A 27,044-nucleotide genomic window follows, 5' to 3' on the forward strand; every position below is an offset into this window, starting at 1 on the left:
CTTATCGGTGCACAAAGTAATTTAATTACAATTCTGTCAGCCATTCTGGAAAGTTCACTTACTTGATATTTTGCTGCTTAAAAAATAATAAAAATAATAATCTAAAATATATACACTGTATTTAAACACAATGTTGTAAACTATATTAGAAGATGTCTGACATTTTGCTAAAATAGTAGCAAAATAAGCGAACCAGATATAAAATAAGTGTAAATAAGGGAGATAATTTGACCTGATGTTGACAATCAATATGAAAGTTTCTCCAACCTCCCTCTACTGACCATTTGTTGAAAATCTTTACCATTTCATAGTTTAACTGCATATCTATATGTTATAAAGTGCTTGAATGTTTCTAACATGAATGTTCTTCAGCATCATGAATGAATGAAGAATAAACACCAACCTCTTTGTTCTTCAGGATCTTCAGTGTGTTTCATTCTGCAGGGTTCTGGATCACTCATGTTCTCACTGTCCTCTTTAATAAACTCAGTCTTTGCAGATTTCAGCTCTTCCTGATGCTCTGATGCTCGTCTTCACTTGTAGCTGATGGGAATTTACAGCATTTATTGGAGAATTACAGTGGGAGGAGCTTCACTGATGATGTGACCGCTGTGGGAGGAGCTTCACTGATGATGAATTACAGTGGGAGGAGCTTCACTGATGATGAATTGTAGTGTGAGTTGATCTGCCAAAATCAAAAATATTTAAGTTACTGAGTTTGTTTTATGTTCATGGACTACAGAATATAATAATGTCAATTTTCCCAAATATAAATAATGGTAAGAAAAACAGTTGAAAGCATAAACTGTGGTGGCAAACAATTTTCTATTACTGAATGAGAGACAAACATGTATCAAATGACCACGAGAGGAGGGCATCCTTCCTTCATTATTGTCCTGACTCCCCCAAGGTTATTTTTCTAGGATAAATGAAGATATGTCTCAGTTATAACTTACACATTGTTACATAATTTATCACATGCTAGCTTTGAGTGGAGACCCTCTGTCTCGGTCATACTTACACATTTATTTGCACGCATACAAAAGTCATACACATACATACAATCATAAGGGTTAATAACAGTTCACTGTTATATCCATGTAGCAGAGAATCATGGGACTTCACATGCAATCCCTGTGCATTTTATTACCATCATGTTTTCTAAGTTTCTAGGAATATAAGAAAATGTAAACACATAGAACATATACAATTTCTACCACAACAGAAATAAACATTGGCTACATATCATAACCATCAAATACCCTCAGTCTGCTGACACCAATGAAATGAGCTTTAAGTGTCAATTTACAGGAGATCTGAAGACATCAGCATAATAAATGAGGTGAAAACAGGAACTATTGTCATGAAATAAAGAGTGTTTTCAGCAGATCTGTTAATTGATGAGCCTCAGACTATCAACACTCATTCAACAAGCCATTCAGGATCATCAGCAGATCATCTCACTTTATTCTGAGTGTTTGCTCTTAGAAACACATTATTTGAGTCAGGATACATGATAAAAGCCTGTTAAACTGCTCTATTGAAAGACATTACTGCTATTCCTCACAATATAGTCTATCATGGATAAATCATCAATAATAGAACAAAATAATTAAATAAATAACCTATCTTTGTGAACCTCTACAGGCAAATAACTACAACACTATAATATGTAAATTTAAAACTAGTTTGACTTTATAATAACTATTAATTGTAATAAAGTAATTCAATCATTAACATGTTACAGATTTGTATGTACAGAAACTGACAATGATCATAATACTCTTAAAAATAAAAGAAATGTAAAGTTTCCGGTGTCAAACTTCATTAAAATGTATCTATATTCCCATGGATGTATAGATTTCAAATTTCCCTTCGTTACTCATACAGTAATCTGCCAAAGATAAATGTCGAAAAAGAAATAAAGGTAAACATGAAAATGGCAACAGCAACACTTGGGATCGATTCCCATCAATTCTCCTCAGAGATCTCAAACTTTGACTCTCGACTTGACATTCAGTAACAGTTCTCACACAAACATCGAAACAATCACACAAACGAACACAAAATCGCTCAGGTCTGAATGAACTCAACATATTCTCCTCATGCTCGCTGCTGCTGCACTAAATGTTTATTTCAGAAGGAAGATGCCAGAAAAGACGCACAAGTATCGCTGTGATCAATGAAAACAATACAGAAATGAGTCTGTCGCTTAATCAAACTGTATAAAGTGTGTGTGATGGTTGTGTAAATATGAGAAATACAGTGAACTGCTCTCCTCACCTCAGAAGACTTGACGCTGAAACTCAATGAGGGAAGAGACGGCGCGATCGGCCTCCAAAGCATCACGGGCGCGCACTGTTGAAGATTTTATTATTTAGAAAATAAGTAATTTAGCTATATATTTGTACACTATTATTTCCTTTCTGTGTTTGTCTTTGGGTTTTACTTTGGAAGCCTGAACGGCCAGAATGTTGATGCAACAGAGAATTCTATTTCAGTAATTTCACATGGTACAAAATATTTCACAAAATATCCATAGAATGTATTACCATTTTTGGAAGGGATGTAGGAGAAGCTGCCACTGAGCTGGAGTGCCTTTCTGCAGGACCTGTTCGGCTTTGTTTGTGAAATAAAATCTAATATTTCTGGAATCAAAGATCTCTGAGAAGTGATTTCCCAAAAACATTGAAACCACAACAGCACCCAACTGAAGAAGCCAGGTGACGTAGACACTCTAGTGTGTAATACTGAAATTAATGACTATTTAAAAATTTTTGGGTTATATTGCACTTTGCAGACGGTGCCTTCAGACTCTCTCAACCGCCTGCTCATAGAGATCAATTTATATTATAAAGCTCATTTTTAGGAAATTTAGGTTGTAGCTCATTGTCTATGTTACTGTGATTGTAAACTGTAATTTGTGTTTCATGAGTTATTGATCTGGGAAGTTTGAATATGTAAATTGCCAACTTCACTGAACTCCTTGAACTGGGCAAAAAGTTCAAGGCTGACCAAGGAGGTGCTGGCTTAGGGGAACCATAACCATGAAAATCAGAGGGTGGGATGGGAGAAATGGGAACTTGATTGGAAGCACCATTGGATACAGGAACTGGCCTAACTGGTCTGGACTTCCAACTGGGCTTGACAGACTTGGGGGCAAAGACAGAACTGAATCTGCCTTCGGCTCCTGCACCCCTGAATCTGCCTTCGGCATCTGCACCACAGAATTTGCCTTTGGCTCCTGAAGCACTGACTTATGTTTAAATGTGTGTTATAGATTGTTATATATAGCAAACATACAATTGCTATTTCTGGGTTTCTATTGTTAGATACAAAACAATAGTGGACAGTAAGAAGAAGACTGGGAGTGGTGCCTGCAGCTTGGGTCGTTTTCTCATCAATGGAGGACCTCCTGGCTGATGATCCCAGTGTGGTAGCAACATGTATCCAATATGGATGCTAATGTTTTTATGACATCACTGAGTGATTGAATTAAAACGTACTAATAAGATCCAATAATGTATACGTTTTTATAAAAGCATGAATATAACATTTTCTGATACGCCCACTGTTGCGAATTCGCAACAAACCCCTTCCATTCAGACTGCAGGCGAGATAGCGTGTGTTTTCCCCCAATGCCTGTTTGTGCACATTCGATACATACCTAGGAACCTTTTGCACGCACTGGTTTCTCGTAGGAGCGGTCGGAGTGGGAACTACATCCGGTTCACGGAAGCTAATATTTTGGTTTGCAAAATCCGCATATCAAGGGCGCAAATGTGGAGAAATTGCCCTAAAATGAGTTAAGTTGTGCTAAGATAACAATATGTACCAGCTTATTGATTGCTTCTATAGCTATGTTATTCATATAGACTTCATGTGACGAATATTTTTTACGTACTTTGTAGATTTCTGTTTGTAGCAAATTCGCGACATTCGTCCATAACGGCCATTTGGCTAATGGCTACATATTATAATAATGCTATATTTAGATGGTTTCAGCCAAATTTTTTTTATTTTTTATTTATTTTTTTCACAAAAAATAGCATGTTAGGATATAACACTATAAGAATATATAATGTATGCACTGGAGAAACAAGGAAAGAGTTAAACAGAGTGTAGCATGGAATGTATAAAAACTACTGTCAATGTTAGGGAGTAGGAGAGTGTTTTGTTTCTTGCTGTTGTCAAGATTAATTAATTTGTCAATTAAAGTTTATAAGTTCTAACAACTTTGTGCCATGAATAAAATCTACATACCTGAGATGGGAAAATGTGTTTTATTAATTTTACCATTTTGTAAAAAAAATTACCCTAAATGCCTATTGTCGCTAATTTGCAACATACCTAAATTTATATCTATTCTATATGGTATAGACAAATTAACAATCTCAACTTAATTTAGCATCAGCTTGGAGCCAGAAACACACAAAATCAATTTTTTTATTTAATTGTAAATAGATTCAGGCGTCAAGCACTCAACTCATCTGATGTACTAATTAATGTTAGCTTTATTTGAAGGATGTCTATTTTGTGGCTCAGGTAATTAGAAGCTGGGTTAACTGGATGTTTAAAGTAGATTTGTTGGCACATGACTCTAATTTAAAGTAGATGCAGAACCGTAAAATGTATTTGTCAGAGGAAAGTGATGTTTGCTGCCTTGATCATTACCGTTTTGAGGCCACCAAGTTTAAACTTTCTTTCCACTCAGGATCTTCATCAGATCCATTTGGCCCAGGACCATCATCTTCACAACCTAAGCCATCAGCAGAACATGGCAAAAAGAGAAGGCGCAAGTCTGAAGCACCCGAGTGGATTGAGCAGTACGTCACTGAGCAGAGGAGGCAGTCGTTAGATCTCATGGTCCAGCAAAAGCAAGCAGTGGAAGTGGCAAGCGAACATAGCGTAATCTTAAAATAATCTATTTCTGCTTTGACGAAGAAATAGCAACTTGTGTTTTCTCCTTTTGCCACATTCTGCTGATGGTTAGGTTCTATTTTGTTTGTTTAATACCATAAAGTACAGTATATATGATAAAGGAAATACATGCGATCTAGGTTACCCTCACCTTTGTGGCTTAAATACATATTAACTATAAACATATACATACACAACTATACATATGAACTTTATTTTCATGAAATAATTAAAGGTCACATTGCATGGATTATTTTATTATTTTAGAATGTTTCCTGGGGTGCCCTTATAATGTTAGTATGTTTTTTAGATCAAAACTTGTTATAATTTGATAAGCCTAATTTTAGCCTCTGATTTGAACGCTGTTTGAAGGGGCGTGTCTGTGTGAGACTTCAGTGTAAACGCCCACTGCTGTGATTGGCTGCTGTGAGACTTCAGTGTAAACGCCCACTGCTGTGATTGGCTGACATGCTTGCATTTGAAATATCTAGCATTACATGTGGAACTCTATCAAATACTTTTACTATTACAGCTATTATACGTTTTTACTATTACAGCTATCGGCATTAACGAATCGTGAGAAGTTTTTTAAGTATTTAGATCTATTCCCTTCACATAAAAGGGTGCAGTGATGAGCATTGAGCAGATGACAGCCTGTTGATCACGTGAATGAAGATCTTATCATTGCAACGCAGTTTCTGCACTCTCACTAATGATTTCACCAATGCAAACATGAGGTAAGTACAGTAAGAGCTTCGGTGTGCAGTGTAAAAGCGTCATTGATTTCATAATGAGTTTTGGCAAGTGTCCAGATAAACTTGCGCTGTGTGATTGACAGCTCGGGAGATTGGAAAGGGATTGTTCTTTGGTCGCTTTCTGTATATTTATTAAATCACAGTTTAAGTAAGATGTGAAGTTGATCGTTTAGTCACTGGCTTGATTTACTGATGCATAAACAGTATTGAACCACTTTGAGAGAAAGATTATCTGTCTGAACTTGAACAATTACACATCAGACATTCACATAACCCACTGGATCTTCAGAGGCTCGGATGAAGGAACTAAAAAAATACCTTTGTGTTCATTTTTACGTCCAAACACTGAGCAACTGCCATGCTTCGCTCGTTTGCAAGCCATGATGTCTCTCAGGGAAAAACCATATCGCGCTCGCGCAGCTCATTTTCTCAAGGGCAGGCCAAATTCTTTTTGCAGGCAAAGAAGAGAAAGGGGAGGTGACCTTTCCCCTTATGATGACATAAGGGGAAGATTTCTAGATTCGCCCGTCTGAGCTTTCATTTTCTCAAAAATACCCAGGGCTTGGTTTACACCCATCGAAATGTCTGGCCACTGGGGGACCATAGGCAGGCTAGGGAAACTCATATTAAGGTTAAAAACCTCATAAAGTGAAATTTTCATGCAATGGGACCTTTAAAAAGTAGAACCAGCCTATTAGCTCAACATAATGATAGTGTTATATTAATACAATTAACTCAAACTCATGTTTGTTTTCAGTTTCCGGCCAAGTTCATCTAATTTTCTTTTCTGGCCCGGTATCCGGTAAGAGTTGTATGACATCACGGTCATCTCATGATTTGTGGCTCATAGATGTTTGCAATGATAGATGATAAAAAAATTCGCCAAATACTGTTCACAATGACAATGAAAATGTCTATAAACATCAACATAATCACAGACAAAAAATTAAGAAGGATTACACACCGCTTCTCTGTATTCCAGCTGCTCTCTTTCTGCTGGTTGAGTAAAGCAGTGGTGAGATAGAGACATAAATCATTTCAGTTTATTTTGTGAATACTGTGTGTTGTTTAAAGTTCAGAGTAACTATTCTGACTTCATGAAGCCTCATGATGTGAATGAAACATCAAACTGACTAGAACAAACTCTTTGAAATGTATATATGATACTGGATATCAAGGGTGAAACTGATAATAATGTTGACACAGCAATCTCATTCAGTGTCAGTCATGTGTGCATGTGTTTTTTTTTTTTTTTTTTTGTGAATTTTCTGGCACTCTTTCAGTTCATCTTCTTCTGCAGTAAAGGACTTCCAGCAATGGTCTTTCTTCAGAATGAGAAGCAGAAGTGATTTCAGAGCGAAAGCCTGAGCTGCTTCTTCCCAGTGTGAACTCTCATGTGAATCTTCAGACTTGATTTACAGACAGCATTTTTAGCTTCTGTTTTTCCTTTCTCATTCAGGTCCATCGGACCTAAAAGAAACATTAAATCAAGTGATATTTCAAATGAGAGACAAACGTGAAATGAAAAGTCAAGCCTAATGTCAAGATCACTAATGAGTTCAATATTCATTTTCATCCCATTAAATCTGGTCAACAACTGCTGTGCACGATTATGATCTATTTTAATGTCATGAAGATGATTTGTGTTCTAAATCACTAGTTTGGTCATGAAACTCTATTTTCACAACACAAGCTAATTGGCCTCTAGGCAAAAATGTGAGAATTTGTTGACAGACCATCTTTTCATACCGAACTTTACACAAATGTGTGTTGGACTGAAGGAAAAGCAAATTCACGCCTGTTCAACAGAGGGTGATACATGCAAACGTTCAGCCATCGTAAAAATGTCTGCCAAAGCAATAAATGCAAATGTCTTGACACAATTGACTAATCATGGATTACTCGAGTAGTTCAAAGTGTTCATGAAATGCTAATGTTTCATTTAAAGTAATTGTAATGCTTAATGCTGCTTTCACTAATGCCACCAAATGGTCTTAAATGTGTATTTTGCAGCAGCTCAAAGTTTATATCTTATTGGTCAGCACATTTCTTTAAAGACTAAAGAAAATAAAAGAAATTTTCTCTTAAGAATAAAAGCATTGCTTAATTAGTGGGTGAATATTTCAGCCCAGCATGAATGTCTCCACTGTTTCTATTCATATGGCACTTTTCCACTACACAGTACCAGCTCGCCTCGCCTCAACTCGGCTTTGTTTGGTTTTCCACTGTGTAAAAGTTGTACCTGTACCTGCTTTCAGGTACTTTTTTTCGTACCACCTCCGGCGAGGTTCTGAGCGAGCTGAGGCGATACTAAAATGTGACGTGAAAACACCTGTTGACAGGCTAGATCAGACTTAATTTAGCTTACTTTAGGCACAAACACTGGATTGGTTTTGAGAACTGAATACAGGAGTTATGAACCAACTAAGCATGAAGTTCACTTACCCGCCTCACAGTTGAAAGAGCCAATATTAATGCAGTCTTTAGCGAAAGGAGCTTTAAATCAATTCTACCTATAGGATCAAAAGGGGCTGAGGACCACAGACAGATCCCACAATCTGGTTTAAACATAAAAGGCTAAAAGTTTTTTGAAATTTTCAGTGCATGTCTGTGTGAGGTAAAAGGACACAAGCTGTTGAAGCTCCGCCCTCTGTGCCAGGAGCAGCAGCTCATTTGCATTTAAAGGGACAGGCACAAAAACTGTGTGTTTTTGCTCACCCTCAAAAATCGACTATTTGAACATGCTATATAAAAATATCTGTGGGGTATTTTGAGCTAAAACCTCTAGGGACATCAGAGACTTATTTTACATCTTGTGAAAAGGGCATTATACCACCCCTTTATTTAATTTGTATCTTTGTTGTTTTGCATTTATTTGTACTTTTGCTTGTAATTTGATTTTGTTCTTATTTTAATACTGACTGTTTACTTGTCTTTTAAAATGTTGGCTATTACATTTATATAAGTTAAGCTAGTAGTTTTAGCTGAGGTATCACATTGGAATAGAAAATTATGTCATAACTGCCTGTTATTCTGTCATGGCTGGTAAAAGATTATTTGGCATGTTCATTTTTTAACCTGTTAAGCTGCAACCCCACTTTTGAAAAATCCCCAGAAATGACATACCCAAACTGAAACAGATACAGTTCATGAACCCTTTGCATTAAAAGCACAAGTATGATCTCATTTGAAAGCTGACACCTGGCAGTTTATTGTAAATGTAGAATTAATTATTGTCATAATGACAAAAATTGTTATAAATAGCTTCAAAGTTTTGTAAAATTATTAGAAATTAATTTTTATGAAACATCCTCATGAAAATAAAATTGAAGTTGGCACTGGAGCAATCTAGAAATGCACTACAGCTAAAGCCATATGTCTAAACATTCTATGTTTAAAATCTGAAGATAATAAGTCCAAAACTCTGTATTTGGTTAAATGTTTTTCAAGACCATGTCAAATGACTTTATTTTGATTTGACGCTAAAATGCTACTGATGTTTATTGTCATCTTCTAACCATCTATCCAGTATATTGTCTCTATTGTTTTGTGGTGCAGACGATCCCCATTCAGTCTCAGTCTCCCCCTGCACACATTCACACTTCTCCAGCCTGGTTATGGCTCGAAATATGCATTTCTTTTGTCTGCATTATAGCTACTAACGACTGGCTATTCACAGGCTATTCATAGGGTTTCAGTCCCTAATTTCTTTTCTCAAAGTTTACCACACATTTTAAACTGTATCAAATGCATTTCTTGAATAAAGACACATTTCAGGTAGCATTCAAAAAATAATAAAAGTATAACTTCTAGGTAGCAGGTGCACCTAGGGCTAGCTAGCATGTTAGCTTAGCACACCATCAATACACGACAATTTATGAGATTAAAACCATGTTTGTGCTCTAAACTTACTTTTTAACGCACGTTGAGTATTTTAAATAATCTTCTGTGATCTAATTTGGCTTCAGATAAAAAAATCAGACAGAAAATATACTATTGGATAGTGTTCTGCACAATGATAGTCTATATAGATTAGCATTACATTATAAATATAATCTATTATTATGAAAATACCTGGCATGGCTTGAAAAACACAGGTAACTCAAATATCAGTGCAATCATGTTTATTGTCTTCAAAACATCTGTATCTGCATGTTACAGCGCGATCTCTTGTTAGCTTTGTGTGTATCAGTGATGTCCTGGAATGTCACATGGTCATGGCTCTTCTTCTTGTTCCATATATGGACTATTATTGTGCATGTAGCGCCCTCAGGCTATTGGTATGAATTAAAAAACACAGTATCGGAATACCAAATGCTCATAAAGATTACATCGACGCATTTGGGTATAAATTCAATAAATATTATTCCTGTCTATAGAAATATGATGTAAATCTATGAGAATCTATCAATATTTCTCCAAATCTGCACAGTTTTGAGGTAAAGCCCTGAGGGACGTTGTTTTGTGTATCGCTGTCATGACGACAGCACAGAGTTTTTTTATGAATGAAAGCGGCTGACGCGCATAATTCATATTAAAGGTATCGACTCATTTTTTCATTTCATAACTCCTGACACAAATTAAGACATAACTGTCACTATGAGTTTCTCAGAATACAATAGTGGTCAAATACTGAAACTTGAGTATTATATCTTTTTAATTATGTATAGTTTGTCAAGGTATAACATTAAATCTGATAGTAATTTTGAATTAAATAAATAAATAACGCTTCAGTGCGCGGGCGCACTGGCAACGGTTAACAGGTTAAGTCACCGGCCATTGACAGGTGTGACAAAAAGTTAGTTTTGGGCCCTGCTTGCACCTCATAATGAGATACTTATAATAATGAAAATCTTTCCAAGCAGATACCAATCAAAACAACAAAATGTCCTAACGCTCACCATGGCTGTAAGGAAACTACTTTGTTGCTCAGTACATAAAGATGAACTACTTACTGTGATATCTCAGACTGTTTAAGTGGTTTCTCCACTGTATGGATCTTCATGTGTAGCTTCAGGTGACTTTTAAAAGAGAAACTCGTCCCGCACTGATCACACGTGTGCGACTTCTCTCTGCTGTGGGTCCTTTCATGTTTCTTCAGAGTTGATGACTGATTGAATCTCTTGTCACAGAGTGAACACTTGTAAGGTTTTTCTCCAGTGTGGATCTTAATGTGTTGCTCCAGGTTGCGTTTAATAGCGAAACTCATCCCGCACTGATCACATGTGTGCGGCTTCTCTCCAGTGTGGATTCTCTCATGTGTTTTCAGATGTGTTGGCTGACTGAATCTCTTGCCGCAGTGTGAACACTTGTAAGGTTTCTCTCCAGTGTGGATCCTCTCATGTGTTTTCAGAGTTGTTGACACACTGAATCTCTTGTCACAGTGTGAACACTCATAAGGTTTTTCTCCAGTGTGGATCCTCATGTGTAGCTTTAGTTGAGCTTTAACAGAGAAACTCTTTCCACACTGATCACACGTGTGCGGCTTCTCTCCGCTGTGGATCATCTCATGTTTTTTTAGAGTTGATGGTTGACTGAATCTCTTTTCACAGTGTGAACACTTGTAAGGTTTTTCTCCAGTGTGAATTCTCTGGTGCAGTTTTAAAAAGGCCACTGAAATAAAAGACTTCCCACACTCAAAGCACACATGATCTCTTACACCAGTGTGAATTTTCTCATGTCTATGTAAATATGGCAGCAGTGAAAAACTCTTCCCACACACAGAACATGAATGTGGCTTCTCCTTCGTATGAACCGTCAGGTGTGTCTTCAGGGCTAATGCCCACATAAACGTTTTCCCACACTGATTACATGTGTACGGCTTCTCTCCGGTGTGGATATTCCTGTGCCCTTTAAGTTGTACCAATTGTGTGAAACTCTTCCCGCAGTGATCACATGTGAACGGTCTTTCTCCAGTGTGGATCCTCATGTGAACTTTAAGATTTTCTCTGTGTGTGAAACTCTTCCCACACTGAGTGCATGTGAACGGTTTCTCTCCAGTATGAACTCTCATGTGAACCTCTAGTTGTTGTTTGCTTGAGAATCTCTTTTCACAGCAATTACAAGTGAACAGCTTCTCTCCAGTGTGTCTCCTCATGTGAACAATAAGACTTTCTCTGTATGGAAACCTCTTCCCACACTGATCACATGTGAACGGCTTCTCTCCAGTGTGAACTCTCATGTGTTTCTTAAGTAGAGAAGATCGCAAGAAACTCTTCCCACATTGATCGCATGCATGTGGCTTCTCTCCAGTGTGAACACTCATGTGAAGCTCAAGACTTTGTTTGTATGCAAAGCTCTTCCCGCACTGATCACATGAGAACGGCTTCTCTCCGGTGTGGATTCTCATGTGAATCTCAAGACTTTGTTTATTTACGAAACTCTTTCCACAATGAGTGCAGGTGAAAGATTTATTGTCTCTTTTCTTTAAAGATGTCATTTTAGTCTTTGAGCGACTCAAAGGTTTTTTCCCAGGTTTAACATGTTCCTCCTCCACTTCACTCAGTTCTTCATTTTCCTCCTTCACTTCCATTAGTTCTGAAATGAAAGGGATTAAAAAAAAAGTCATTTTTGGTAAATCTTCCAGTTATTGAACATTATTGTCAGAGTTCTGTCACTTCTGTTTGGGTTACATCTTGGGTTGGTGACAGAGCTCTTGCATTCCCGGTCTGTCATGCATTGGGTATAGTCTGGTTTGTTGTGAGCACATGGCTTGTCATGTATTTCCTTGTGCCATGTGCTCTCCAGTCTATTGTCTAAACCCTCCCATCTTGTTACCTGATTATTGATTAATTTGCCCCACCTGCCTTTCTCGTTACCCTCTTTTGTTTGCTTCCTATTTAGTCTCCCTGTGTTTACAGTCCTGTGCTGGATCGTTGTCTAAGTTCCCTTGTGCTTCCTGTTCCTGCCGATGTCTGTCCTGTTTTCCCCCACGGGGAGTTTTTGTTTGTAGTGTTGTTTTATTTCTTTTGTTAATAAATACCCATTTGTTTTCTGCACTTGAGTCCTCGCTCCTTTCAACCCAGTCCGTGACAATTATAGGCACATATCCAATATTTCTGTAGTGAGAACTACAATTTTAATTGAACAACAACACAATTACCTAATGTAATATTAACATTAAATAATAGAGAATACTGCCATAATTATGGCACCAGTCACCTCTGCTACTGAGGATAAGTTTATCCGAGTCACCAGCCTCAGAAATCGCAAGTTAACAGCAGCTCAGATTAGAGACCAGATGAATGCCACGCAGAGTTCTAGCAGCAGACACATCTCTAGAACAACTGTTAAGAGGAGACTGCGCGAATCAGGCCTTCATGGTCAAATAGCTGCTAGGAAACCACTGGTAAGGAGAGGCAACAAGCAGATGAGATTTGTTTGGGTCAAGAAACACAAGGAATGGACATTAGACCAGTGGAAATCTGTGCTTTGGTCTGATGAGTCCAAATTTGAGATCTTTGGTTCCAACCGCCAAGTCTTTGTGCAACACAGAAAAGGTGAATGGATGGATTCTACATGCCTGGTTCCCACCGTGAAGCATGGAGGAGGAGGTGTGATGGTGTGGGGGTACTTTGCTGGTGACACTGTTGGGGATTTATTCAAAATTGAAGGCATACTGAACCAGCATGGCTACCATAGCATCCTGCAGCGACATGCCATCCCATCCGGATTGAGTTTAGTTGGACCATCATTTATTTTATAACAGGACAATGACCCCAAACACACCTCCAGGCTATGTAAAGGCTATTTGACCAAGAAGGAGAGTGATGGAGTGCTGCGCCAGATGACCTGGCCTCCACAGTCACCGGACCTGAACCCAATCGAAATGGTTTGGGGTGAGCTGGACCGCAGAGTGAAGGCAAAAGGGTCAACAAGTGCTAAGCATCTCTGGGAACTCCTTTAAGACAGGTGACTACCTCTTAAAGCTCATCAAGAGAATGCCAAGAGTGTGCAAAGCAGTAATCAGAGCAAAGGGTGGCTACTTTGAAGAAACTAGAATATAAGACATGTTTTCAGTTGTTTAAGTACATAATTCCACATGTGTTCATTCATAGTTTTGATGCCTTCAGTGAGAATCTACAATGTAAATAGTCATGAAAATAAAGGAAACGCATTGAATGAGAAGGTGTGTCCAAACTTTTGGCCTGTAGGGGTGGAACGGTACATGTATTCGTATTGAACTGAAATGGTACGGGCGTCACGGTTCAGTGCATGAATTTACACGGAGAATACACGTTATGAAAATAAAAAAAAACTTGTGTGCAAATTAATGAATGTAATGCGGAACTACTGTTAGATACGCAGGTTCTTTAGGGACAGCTAATCTTTAGCCCCGCCCCCACTCTGATTGGCGCCTATGCAGCCGAGCTCCGCCTATGTTGCACTATGCAGTTTTTTGTCAGGTCGACGGTCCAGTGAGTGAGTCAGAGATAGCAGCGAATATGGCGAGTGGTGGCGACCCACAAGAGTTAGAGGATCTGCCGCCCTCTTTAAGATCACAAGTTTGGGAAAACTTCGGTTTCCCAGTCAGTTACAGTAGTACAGGCGAGTGGTGGATAAGACGAGGACTGTGTGTCGGCGTTGTTCAGCAGTTGTTGGGTATGTGAGTGGAAATACATCTAACATGCTAATGCATATCCGACGCCATCACCCAGATGTGCAAATCACTAGAACGAGACAAAAAAAAAAAAACTTCTCCTCCCTACAGTGCTTAACCAGCCTTTAGATACAAATAGGGCCAAAAAAAAAAAAAAAAAAAAATTCACTGAAGCAATCGGAATTTACATGTCATCTTCAATGCGCCATATTCATTCATAGAGGAACCTGGCTTCAAGTATTTGCTGTACATACTCGAACCTCGTTACAACATGCCATCCCGTACATGAGGCAAAAGCCATTTAACGGTGACAGCTCATTTTATTGACTCTGAGTGGGAAATGAAAGCATCAGTTCTACGGCCCCTGTATGAGCAGCACACAACCACTCACCTAGCTGAGAAGCTAATGGAGGTCGTGGCAGAGTGGAAACTAGAGAGGCCTGGAACAACTATTTCAGTGACCACAGACAATGCAAAAAACATTGTTAATGCCATCAGAGAAGCAGGGCTGGGTCTGCATGTAGCATGATTTGCCCATACCTTAAATTTAGCTGCACAAAAAGCACTGGCAGTCAACCAGGTATCTAGATTATTAGGAAAAAAATACTTTTTTTCATCGTAGCACGACGGCTGCGTATGTTTTGGAGCGTAAACAGGTGGTCCTCGACTTGCCAAAACACTGCCTCGTACATGATGTTTCGACACGCTGGAACTCCAGCTACGAAATGGTCGAGCGCTATCTGGAACAGCAAGTTGCCATTTACTGTGCATTAACAGACAAGTCAGTAAAGAACAAGCAGGACGCCTCACATCTGTCAGACCAGGAGGTGAGCTTCGCAGAGAGTGTGGTTAAGATTATGAAACCTTTGAAGACCATCACTACAATTTTGAGCACAGAAACAACACCGTCGGTTTCAATGATCCTACCACTCGTCAGGGAAATGAAAAATGCCATCAGAGAGAACATGCAAATCCGATACATTGACCCAGATCTCCAGGATTTCTTCAATAAATGCACTGCATTGGACCCCAGGTTCAAATCGCTCCCTCAGTTGGATCCTGCCCGTCAGACCAGAACGTCTTTGAAGATCTCATCACAGAAGTTGTGAGCAGAACAGAGCAGGTATGTATTTAATGCATCTTCCCTGACAATTTGTAAGTCTCTTTTAAAAACGTATTTGTTTTCTTTGGCGTATTGATTTTTTTTTAACAAACTTTTTTTTTTAAATGTGTATATTATATTATATTTGTGTGTATTAAAGTGTGTATATTTAGGATCTGCATTTAGTTGTGTTGTACAGCACTTTGGTCAGTCTTGTGGCTGTTTTAGAATGTGCTTTATAAATTAATTAAACTTGAAACTTGAATGCTAAGGTTGTTTTTTATTTGATTGATTTTTCCTCACTTCTGTCATGTCTTAACCAAATATATTGTTGTTACAGTGTTCACTGATAAAAGCCAATCATTGTCTTTGTTGTATAACACTGCAGACTGAGACCACAGAGACAACACAGGACAAAGAAGTCCTTCCTTCCAAAGAAGTCAGCCATGGCAGAAGTCTTTGGCTCCCTCTTTGCAACTGGTCAGATGAACCATCCTGATTTGAAGCAGAAGGGGAAGGAGGAGGTAAATGCCTACATAGCCAAGGAAAGCACTTCTTTTGGAAGCCAACCCGCTTGGCTGGTGGAAGTCCATTCAAACAATATTTCCAAATCTAGCCAAGTTTGCCAAATGCTACCTGGCAGTACCTGCCACCTTCGTCCCAAGTGAGAGGTTTTTTTTTTTTTTTTGCCCACCTCCTCTTCGGAGGACAACTTTATTTTATTTATTTTTTGTTTTGTTTTTTTCGTACCGGCAATATATATTTTTTGTAAGTACATACACAATATGTTACATTCGAATTACATTTATAGTCAGTGTATTGAACTGTTGTCCTACCATAACCTTTCACCATGTTTTAGTAAGATCCTGGATCCTTATAAGGGCATGGGGGATTAAAGCACCACATACAGAGTAAAACACATAACACTTCTTTTTCTTCTTTTCCCTCGATGCTGATCTCATTGTTCTTCTTTTACCTTGTCCTTCAGTGGTCCTGATGCAGAGTGAATCCAGCGAACAGAATGAGTCTGAGTTTTGAAGTGGTATTTTAGTGGGTTGCTCCAAAGGTTCGGGACCAAGACTGGAAAGAGACCTGTAACTTGACTGCTCTGGCTTAGGAAAGACCTGGAATCGAGACTGCCGGGACACAGACTGGTAACGGGCTTGTGCTGACTGCAGGCCACTGGGCTGGTCCACAGACTGGTAACGGGATTGTGCGGACTGCAGACTGCTGGGCCAGAACACAGACTGGTAACTGGATTGTGCTGACTGCAGACTGCTGGGCTAGTCCACAGACTGGTAACGGGCTTGTGTTGACTGCAGACTGATGGGCCGGGACACAGACTGGTAACGGGCTTGTGCTGACTGCAGGCCACTGGGCTGGTCCACAGACTGGTAACGGGATTGTGCTGACTGCAGACTACTGGGCTGGGACACAGACTGAGAGCTGGTTTATGCTGACTGCAGGCCACTGGGCTGGTCCATAGACTGGTAACGGGCTTGTGCTGACTGCAGGCCACTGATCTGGTCCACAGACTGGTAGCGGACTTATGCTGCCTGCAGACTGCTGGGCCGGAACACAGACTGGTAACTGGATTGTGCTGACTGCAGACTGCTGGGCTGGTCCACAGACTGGTAACGGGCTTATGCTGCCTGCAGACTGCTGGGCCGGAACATAGACTGGTAACTGGACTGTGCTGACTGCAGACAGCCGGGCTGGTCCACAGACTGGTAACGGGCTTGTGCTGACTACAAGCCACTGAACTGGTCCACAGACTGATAACGGGCTTGTGTTGACTGCAGACTGATGGGCCGGGACACAGGCTGGTAACGGGATTGTGCTGACTGCAGAATGCTGGGCTAGTCCACAGACTGGTAACGGGCTTGTGCTGACTGCAAACTACTAGGCTGGGACACAGACTGGTAACTGGATTGTGCTGACTGCAGACTGCTGGGCTGGGACACAGACTGGTAACGGGCTTGTGCTGACTGCAGACTGCTGGGCTGGTCCACAGACTGGTAACGGGCTTGTGCTGACTACAGGCCACTGAACTGGTCCACAAACTGATAACGGGCTTATGTTGACTGCAGACTGATGGGCCGGGACACAGGCTGGTAACGGGATTGTGCTGACTGCAGAATGCTGGGCTAGTCCACAGACTGGTAACGGGCTTGTGCTGACTGCAGACTGCTGGGCAGGGACACAGACTGGTAACAGGCTTGTGCTGCCTGCAGACTACTGGGCTGGGACACAGACTGGTAACGGAATTGTGCTGACTGCAGGCTGCTGATCTGGGACACAGACTGAGAGCTAGTTTGCGCTAACTGCAGGCCAGTGGGCTGGTCCACAGACTGGTAACAGGCTTATGCTAAATGCAGGCCACTGGGATGGTCCACAGACTGTGAGCTGGCTTGGGCGGGTTGTTGGATGCCAGATTGATCCACAGACTGTGAGCTGGCTTGAGCTGGTTGTTGGATACCAGACTGGTCCACAGACTGGTAACGGGCTTGTGCTGACTGCAGACTGCTGGGCTGGGACACAAACTGAGAGCTGGTTTGCGCTGACTGCAGGCCAGTGGGCTGGTCCACAGACTGGTAGCTGGCTTATGCTAATTGCAGACTGCTTAGCCAGGACACAGACTGGTAACGGGCTTGTGCTGGCAGCAGACCACTGGACTGGTCCACAGACTGTGAGCTGGCTTGGGCTGGTTGTTGGATGCCAGACTGGTCCACAGATTGTGAGCTGGCTTGGGCTGGTTGTTGGATGCCAGACTGGTCCACAGATTGTGAACTGACTTGGGCTGGTTGTTGGATGCCAGACTGGTCCACAGATTGTGAGCTGGCTTGGGCTGGTTATTGGATGCCAGACTGGTCCACAGACTGTGAGCTGACTTGGGCTGGTTGTTGGATGCCAGACTGGTCCACAGATTGTGAGCTGGCTTGGGCTGGTTGTTGGATGCCAGACTGGTCCACAGATTGTGAGCTGACTTGGGGTAGTTGTTGGATGCCAGACTGGTCCACAGACTGTGAGCTGACTTGGGCTGGTTGTTGGATGCCAGACTGGTCCACAGATTGTGAGCTGTCTTGGGCTGGTTGTTGGATGCCAGACTGGTCCACAGATTGTGAGCTTACTTGAGCTGGTTGTTGGATGCCAGACTGGTCCACAGACTGTGAGCTGGCTTGGGCTGACAGCAGCCTACCTGACAGTTCAACAAACTGTGAGCTGACTTGGGCTGGTTGTTGGATGCCAGACTGGTCCACAGATTGTGAGCTGGCTTGGGCTGGTTGTTGGATGCCAGACTGGTCCACAGACTGTGAGCTGGCTTGGGCTGGTTGTTGGATGCCAGACTGGTCCACAGACTGTGAGTTGGCTTGGGTGAGTTGTTGGATGCCAGACTGTGAGCTGGCTTGGGCTGGTTGTTGGATGCCAGACTTATCCACAAACTGTGAGCTGGCTTGGGTGGGTTGTTGGATGCCAGACTGTGAGCTGGCTTAGGCTGGTTGTTGGATGCCAGACTTGTCCACAGACTGTGAACTGGCTTGGGTGGGTTGTTGGATGCCAGACTGGTCCACAGACTGTGAGCTGGCTTGGGTGGGTTGTTGGATGCCAGACTGGTCCACAGACTGGTAACGGGATTGTGCTGACTGCAAGACACTGATCTGGGACACAGACTGAGAACTGGTTTGCGCTGACTGCGGGCCAGTGAGCTGGTCTACAGACTGGTAAAGGGCTTGTGCTGACTGCAGACTGTTGAGTCGGAACACAGACTGGTAACGGGATTTTGCTGACTGCAGGCCGCTGATCTGGAACACAGACTGAGAGCTGGTTTGTGCTGACTACAGATCACTGGGCTGGTCCACAGACTGGTAACGGGCTTGTGCTGACTGCAGACTGCTGAGCTGGGACACAGACTGGTAACGGGATTAGGCTGACTGCAGGCCGCTGAGCTGGGACACAGACTGGTAACGGGATTGTGCTGACTGCAGGCCGCTGATCTGGGACACAGACTGAGAGCTGGTTTGTGCTGACTGCAGGCCACTGGACTGGTCCACAAACTGGTAACGGGCTTGTGCTGACTGCAGACTGCTGGGCTGGGACACAGACTGGTAACGAGATTAGGCTGACTGCATGCCGCTGAGCTGGGACACAGACTGGTAACGGGATTGTGCTGACTGCAGGCCGCTGATCTGGGACACAGACTGAGAGCTGGTTTGTGCTGACTGCAGGCCACTGGACTGGTCCACAAACTGGTAACGGGCTTGTGCTGACTGCAGACTGCTGGGCTGGGACACAGACTGGTAACGAGATTAGGCTGACTGCATGCCGCTGAGCTGGGACACAGACTGGTAACGGGATTGTACTGACTGCAGGCCGCTGAGCTGGGACACAGACTGAGAGCTGGTTTGTGCTGACTGCAGGCCGCTGAGCTGGGACACAGACTGGTAACGGGCTTGTACTGACTGCCGACTGCTGGGCTGGGACACAGACTGGTAACGAGATTGGGCTGACTGCAGGCCGCTGAGCTGGGACACAGACTGGTAACGGGATTGGGCTGACTGCAGGCCGCTGAGCTGGGACACAGACTGGTAACAGGATTGTGCTGACTGCAGGCCGCTGATCTGGGACACAGACTGGTAACGAGATTGGGCTGACTGCAGGCCGCTGAGCTGGGACACAGACTGGTAACGGGATTGGGCTGACTGCAGGCCGCTGAGCTGGGACACAGACTGGTAACAGGATTGTGCTGACTGCAGGCCGCTGATCTGGGACACAGACTGAGAGCTAGTTTGTGCTGACTGCAGGCCACTGGGCTGGTCCACAGACTGGTAACGGACTTGTGCTGACTGCAGACTGCTGGGCTGGGACACAGACTGGTAACGGGATTGGGCTGACTGCAGGCCGCTGAGCTGGGAAACAGACTGGTAACGTGAGAGGGTTTTTTCAACGGCAGGTGACGTAGTCACTGCCACAAGATCTACCCTCACTAGTGAAAGTGTGGACATACTTGTGTTTCTGAAAAAAAAAAAAAACTTGAAGCTACAATGAAGCTACCTTTAAGAGGTACATCTTGTGATATACCAGATACACTGCCTCTATTAAGCACAGATTGTTCTTTTATATTTTATAGGAGATGATGGACCACATTTTTATTTTTACTTCACCCATCAGAAATATGGACTATGGGACAGTTTATGTTTACCTCAGCAAGCCATGGTATAAATACATTTAACTGTAATGTCGTAATACACATTTTTTTTTTGACTCCTTAATCTTCTGAAGTTACCAAATTTGCCAGTTGGCACAGGTATGCTTGTTGCACTTAATAGCAAGTAAGTATACATATAATTTTTGTTGTTGTTATTATTCTATGTAATTTACACTTTCAGAAATAAGAGATGCTGTATTTTCTGTTTTATAGCTGATTGTCTTATTTTGTTTACAAGTTACTGATGGATTCTGGAGATGATGTGGGGTACTTATTGTTTACCATTTACATCTTATAGCTCAGAGCACTTCGACTCGGCGCAGTAAAAAGTCACGTTGGTGAGTCCCAAGTGCTATTCCGCCATACATTATAAACTCAGCAAAAAAAGAGACGTCCTCTGACTTTCAACTGTTTTTACTTTCAGTAAACTTAATGTGTGTAAATATTTGTATGAACACTAAAAGAGTCAACACCATAAGACATAAACTAAAAATGTTTCACAGACATGTGACTAACAGAAATAGAATAATGTGTCCCTGAATGAAGGGAGGCTCAAAATCAAAAGTACCAGTCAGTATCTGGTGTGGCCACCAGCTGCTTGAAGTACTGCAGTGCATCTCCTCCTCATGGACTGGACCAGATTTGTCAGTTCTTGCTGTGAGATGTTACCCCACTCTTCCACCAAGGCACTTGCAAGTTCCTGGACATTTCTGGGGGGAATGGCCCTAGCCCTAGGGCTGGGTATCGTTCAAAATCTTTCGATCCGGTGCCATTTTCGATACCTCAGTTTCGATACCGGTTCCTAACGATACTTTTTTCGATACAAATTTTATGAAATCCATTTCAACAAGATTACATAACACATTACCTCAGAAAATTTTGGTTTTATTTTTTCAGTTTGACTCATGCTCCTTAGCCAGTGCACAAAGGAACAAAAAAAGCACAAAGGAACAAAAAATGTTTTATAAAGAGCTCATGCTCACCAAAGCTGAATTTTTTTATATATAAAAAATACAGTAAAACTTGTAATATTGTGAAATAGTATTACAATTTAAAATCTTATTTGAATATATTTCAAAATATAATTTATTCCTGTGATGTCAAAGCTGAATTTTCAAAATCATTACTTCAGTGTCACATGATCCTTCAGAAATATAAAAACAGTTTGCTGCTTAATATTTTGGAAACTATGATACATTTTTTTCATGATTCTTTGATGAATAAAAATGTCAAAAGAACAGCATTTATTTAAAAACTAAATATTTTGTAACATTACACATGTTTTAATGTCACTTTTGATATTAAATGATATCTTTAATGCATCCTTACTGAAAAAAAACCTGACCAACCAAACCAACACATTTTTGAACGGCTGTGTACATTCAGTAGGTTATTATTGCAATATAAACACTGTCAGAGTGATCAACAAGGTACCTCTTCATTTACCAGTCGAAGGCGAAGCAACTTTCTGCTATTATGTTTACTCTGCTGGTATTTGTCGTGGTACCGCAGCAATTATAATACCGCAAATACTGCATCGCGCGCTATGATCGCGCGCTGTTGGCATCGAGCCTGGAGAAATATACCCACACTTTTGATCGACTTTTCCACATCTTTAAGGTATTATGTGTGTATGCTCGCGTCTCATGAATATGTGCGCGGAGTTTGTGTGTGTGCTCGCGTCTCATTGAGTATGTGCGCGAGTTTTGTGTGTGTGCTCGCGTCTGGTATGCACGTGGAGAGTTTGTGCGTGCGCGCGCGCGTCCAATATGAGTATGTGCGCGGAGAGTTCCGCGCTTCTCGTGTGTGTAGAGTTACGCAAACTCTACACATGTATGTGCGTGAGCGACTTTATGTGTGTCGTTGTGCATTTCATATGTATTTGTTTGAGCACTGACGTTGACGAGTTAACCCCTTAGGTATCGAAATCTGGTACCGAACAACATGTCATTTTTCGATACTCAATAGTATCGAGGCAATTCGATCGTTACCTAAAAAGTATCGAAACTCGGTACCCAGCCCTACCTAGCCCTCATCCTGCGATCCAACAGGTCCCAGACGTGCTCAATGGGATTGAGATCCGGGCTCTTCGCTGGCCGTGGCAGAACACTGACATTGCTGTCATGCAGAAACTCACGCACAGAACGAGCAGTATGGCTGGTGGCATTGTCCTGCTGGAGGATCATGTCCGGATGAGCATGCATAAAGGGTACCACATGAGGGAGGAGGATGTCTTCCCTGTACCGCAAGGCATTGAGATTGCCTGCAATGACAACAAGCTCAGTCCGATGGTGATGTGATATACCGCCCCAGACCATGACGGACCCCCCACCTCCAAATTGATCCCGCTCCAGGGTACAGGCCTCGGTGTAACGCTAATTCCTTCGACGATAAACACGAATCCATCCATCACCCCTGGTGAGACAAAACCGTGACTCATCAGTGAAGAGCACTTTTTGCCACTCCTGTCTGGTCCAGCGAAGGTGGGTTTGTGCCCATAGGCGGCGTTGTTGCTGGTGATGTCTGGTAAGGACCTGCCTTACAACAGGCCTACAAGCCCTCAGTCCAGCCTATTGCGGACAGTCTGAGCACTGATGGAGGGATTGTGTGTTCCTGGTGTGACTCGGGCAGTTGTTGTGGCCATCCTGTACCTGTCACGCAGGTGTGATATTCGGATGTACCGATCCTGTGCAGGTGTTGTTACACGTGGTCTTCCACTGCGAGGATGATCAGCTGTCCTTCCTGTCTCCCTGTAGCGCTGTCTTAGGCGTCTCACAGTGCGGACATGGCAATTTATTGCCCTAGCCACATCAGCAGTCCTCATGCCTCCCTGCAGCATGCCTAATGCACGTTCATGCAGATGAGCAGGGACCCTGGGCATCTTTCTTTGGGTGTTTTTCACAGTCAGTAGACAAGTCTCTTTAGTGTCCTGCGTTTTTAGAACTGTGACCTTAAATGCCTACTCTCTGTAAACTGTTAAGGTCTTAACGACCATTCCACAGGTGCATGTTAATTAATTGATTATGGTTAATTGAACATGCATGGAAAACATTGTGTAAACCCTTTACAATGAAGATCTGTAAAGTTATTTGGATTTTTACAACATTATTGTTGAAATACACAGTCCTGAAAAAGGGACGTTTCTTTTTTTGCTGAGTTTAGTTATCCTTTTTACCCGCTTAGAAAAGCGCCACGTTTTATTTTGTCAACATACTTGGTCGTGTAACTGTATTTAAATAGGGAAAACGTGGAGGTGTTTGGTCGCTTCTAGCTTCATCTCTGTCTGGATCCTAATGAATGAACTGGGCTAAGCTAAGTGCTATCAAAGTATCGCCGCGCGCCAGAGCGATTGAGTGCACGCACTGAGACGAGAGAGGTATCTATCAACTCATCTTAGTTAAGGGAATAACATAGTTTAATATGAAACAAACGGTGGAGTGTTCCTTTAATAGCAAGTAAGTATACGTATAATTTTTAGGGCTGGGAATAGATTAAAAAAAATTAACTAATTAATCGCACAATTTGCTGTGATTAATCGCGATTAACCCTCTGGGGTCTGAGGTGTTTTTGGGGTCCTTGAGATGTTCTGACATGCCCTGACATTTGTGCTTTTTTCAGTTGCTTATAAACATATTAATGGCAAAAAAAATTACACACTATTTAGCACAAACAGGGCTACCATAATATGTGAGCAACAAGAATGTACATGTCTGCATTTTTGAGAGAATAATGTTTATGCGTGGTTATTGAAAAAACTAAAAACTAAAGTTTCTGAAATAAGGCCATAAAACACATACTAAATATGTGCCAATAAGACTTTTGTCTAATAGATGTCATTGCCTAGTGTTTTTTCTTCAAAATGATGTGAAAATCACCCTGCCTAATCATTCACATAACACAATACATTGATTTGAATTTTGCAAAGCACTTTCTGTTTGGAAAGGCAATATGCGGAGTGGGCGTCACCGATCATGCATATTTAGTGGTTCACACCTTAGGAGACAATGGGGCCTGCATACTTAATTAGTAGTGGTGTCAACAATAATCGATTCGGCGATGCATCGCAATGCGGGGCATGCACGATTCAGCATCAATGCGGCAAAGTGCCATAATCGATTATGTCACTGTTTTAGGGGTGTAACGGTACGCGTATTCGTACTAAACCGTTCGGTACAAGGCACGCATTTTTAAACCGAACGGTTATTTCAAATGTAAGCGCGTCGCGAGCGCGCTCATAATGTAGACGCTGGCGCGACCACAACATCAAATGGCAAACGCAATGTAAGCGGAACGAAACTGAGCTACTCGTGACGGACTGTTTATCAGTTGGACCATGCAACGCAGCGCAAGCCGATCTTATACTACACAACGCTAAGAGATCCAGTAAAGAAAGCATTTGAACTCGCCACTAAAGTAATAACATCGCTGCGAGATCTAGTGAGAAACATTCACATTTCTCCGTTATTAACGGATCAAACAGCGCTGACGTGGAAACCAGGAAGAAACATTGTGACATGAATGAACTATCCAGTGTCCACAGATCTGCAATATTCACCATGGATTTACTGTAGTAACATTAACTGCAACTTTGGAAGTTTGGCAGGAATAGTAGGCTATAATGCTTTCAAGTAACGTTATGTCGGATTTATTTCGACATTATGAATAACATTGCTGCCCTCAAATGTTAATCTGAACTAAAATAAACATCTGTTTATAAGCACAAAATATTACATTTAATTTTTTTCAAGGAGCTGTTTTGTTTTATATGCTCCATCAATTTTCCGTCTCTTTTTTTGCTGAGTTTATAATGTATGGCGGAATAGCACTTGGGACTCACCAACGTGACTTTTTACTGCGCCGAGTCGAAGTGCTCTGAGCTATAAGATGTAAATGGTAAGTCAATTATAGCTCCATCATTGCTCAAAGAAAAAAAATTCATACTTTATGATGTTAGTTCTAATAAAAAAAGAATAAAAAAAAAATAAAATCAAGGAAATTTCTCTGGCATTTCTTTCTTTTTGCTGTATCGAAAACGTACCGAACCGTGCCACAAGTGTATCGTATTGAACCGAACCATGAATTTTGTGAACCGTTACACCCCTACACTGTTTATTTTCTGGCCTTGAGTTGGACAATAAAGTTGAAATTTAATTTCAAATGGTTCTCAAGCAGAGAGAAGAGAAACATTTCTCATTCAAAGCACTGAAAGCAGTGATTTATGCTTTCTTTTTCAGGTTTGAAAATGCCATATCCAATACCCTGTACCATTCAATTTTATTTTATTTAATGACATTTATGTCAAAGATACAGGAGAGTGATAATACACACATAGCAGCCAATAAAATCTGTTGTTCAATATCTGACTGCTTGTATTGCCTCATGACTGATGAACATTTTGCCTTGTTGTGTGCCAGGGCTCTAGAGTGCGACCAAATTTTGTAAGTGTGCGACTAACATCTTTCCTAGGTCGCACCGGTGCACCTAACGTCCTCGCATCCGCTGCCTCTGCACGAACGTTTGTTGGCGTTTGTTCTCCTTTGACGGAACTCACACTCTTCTCTCACGCGATGCCACAGCTCGCACAACACGGAGGACAGAATTAAACATTCAAACGTAGCCTGGTTACACTTAAGGTCTGTTATATTAGTCTGATTTAATTTTAAATTTCGGCTTCCAAAGATTATAAAAAATAATATATTGAGGTAACTTAAAACCATTAAAAACTATCTACGCGCAACTTCTTCCCTTCGCAGCATTACGCTGTCATTTCTCCCTAAAACTCAGAATCAGAATCAGCACGATCGGTGATTGTTGTAAATGCAGTCTAGCTACTGTTGCTAAATTGTGGGACGCGTTTAATAATTGAAAGAGCTATTAAAAACACAAAAATCTGCGCAAGAGATGTTGTTCGCATGGCGGCGCGCGCTCCGAAACAGTCCGAGACAAGCAAATTATACTTTCGGTTTCATGTGCAGATTGTGCGCGTCTAAACGATCAATTGTACACAAAAGCGTGTCAAAATTACCGGCTTTGAGATTCACTAAAAACAGTTTATGTCTTAAATGGACGTTGTAACGAAAATGAGGAGAAACCAACCACAGACTAATTTTCTGGAAGAAAATTAATTAGAACTCTCTACTTCCGGCCGAACCAAAAGAGAAGATTTGTTCAGAACGTCTCATGATCGTCATCATTCAGGCTATTTAAAAGAGCCTCCCCCCAGCACTAACACATAACTGGTCAATGGCTAGCTTTGTGGCCAACTACGGACTGGTTAAGATAAAGACAGTGTCCGCACATTCCAGAGTCAAATCACCAAGGCCAGAGCCATAAGTCACCCATCCCGGTGCCAGAGAGTCTGCAAAAGACCCTTCTAATGACCAAACTAACGGAAAAGCTTGTCAATGTGTGGGGTTGTTAAAAGACAGATTGGTTCAGAAATTGCACCACAACATTCCTGAA

The 27,044-nt window shown here is 41.5% G+C and overlaps 1 protein-coding gene across 5 annotated transcripts in view; it reads right to left on the reverse strand.

Annotated features, from left to right (window-relative positions):
- Positions 1-4,037: 4,037 nt before the first annotated feature.
- The window catches only part of LOC308692290 (uncharacterized protein), a 30,797-nt gene continuing 7,790 nt past the window's right edge, over positions 4,038-27,044 (reverse strand). For all 5 annotated transcript variants that reach the window (XM_081368144.1, XM_081368146.1, XM_081368147.1 and 2 more), the window contains exons 3-4: positions 10,631-12,212; positions 4,038-7,145 (exon numbers count right to left, since the gene is read on the reverse strand). In XM_081368144.1, coding sequence (XP_081224270.1) covers positions 7,127-7,145; positions 10,631-12,212 — 1,601 coding nt within the window. In that variant the 3' untranslated portion in view covers positions 4,038-7,126. The remainder of the gene's footprint in view (positions 7,146-10,630; positions 12,213-27,044) is intronic.

Source organism: Scardinius erythrophthalmus (assembly GCF_964197995.2).
Source record: "Scardinius erythrophthalmus genome assembly, chromosome: 1".
Taxonomy (NCBI): Eukaryota; Metazoa; Chordata; class Actinopteri; order Cypriniformes; family Leuciscidae; genus Scardinius; species Scardinius erythrophthalmus.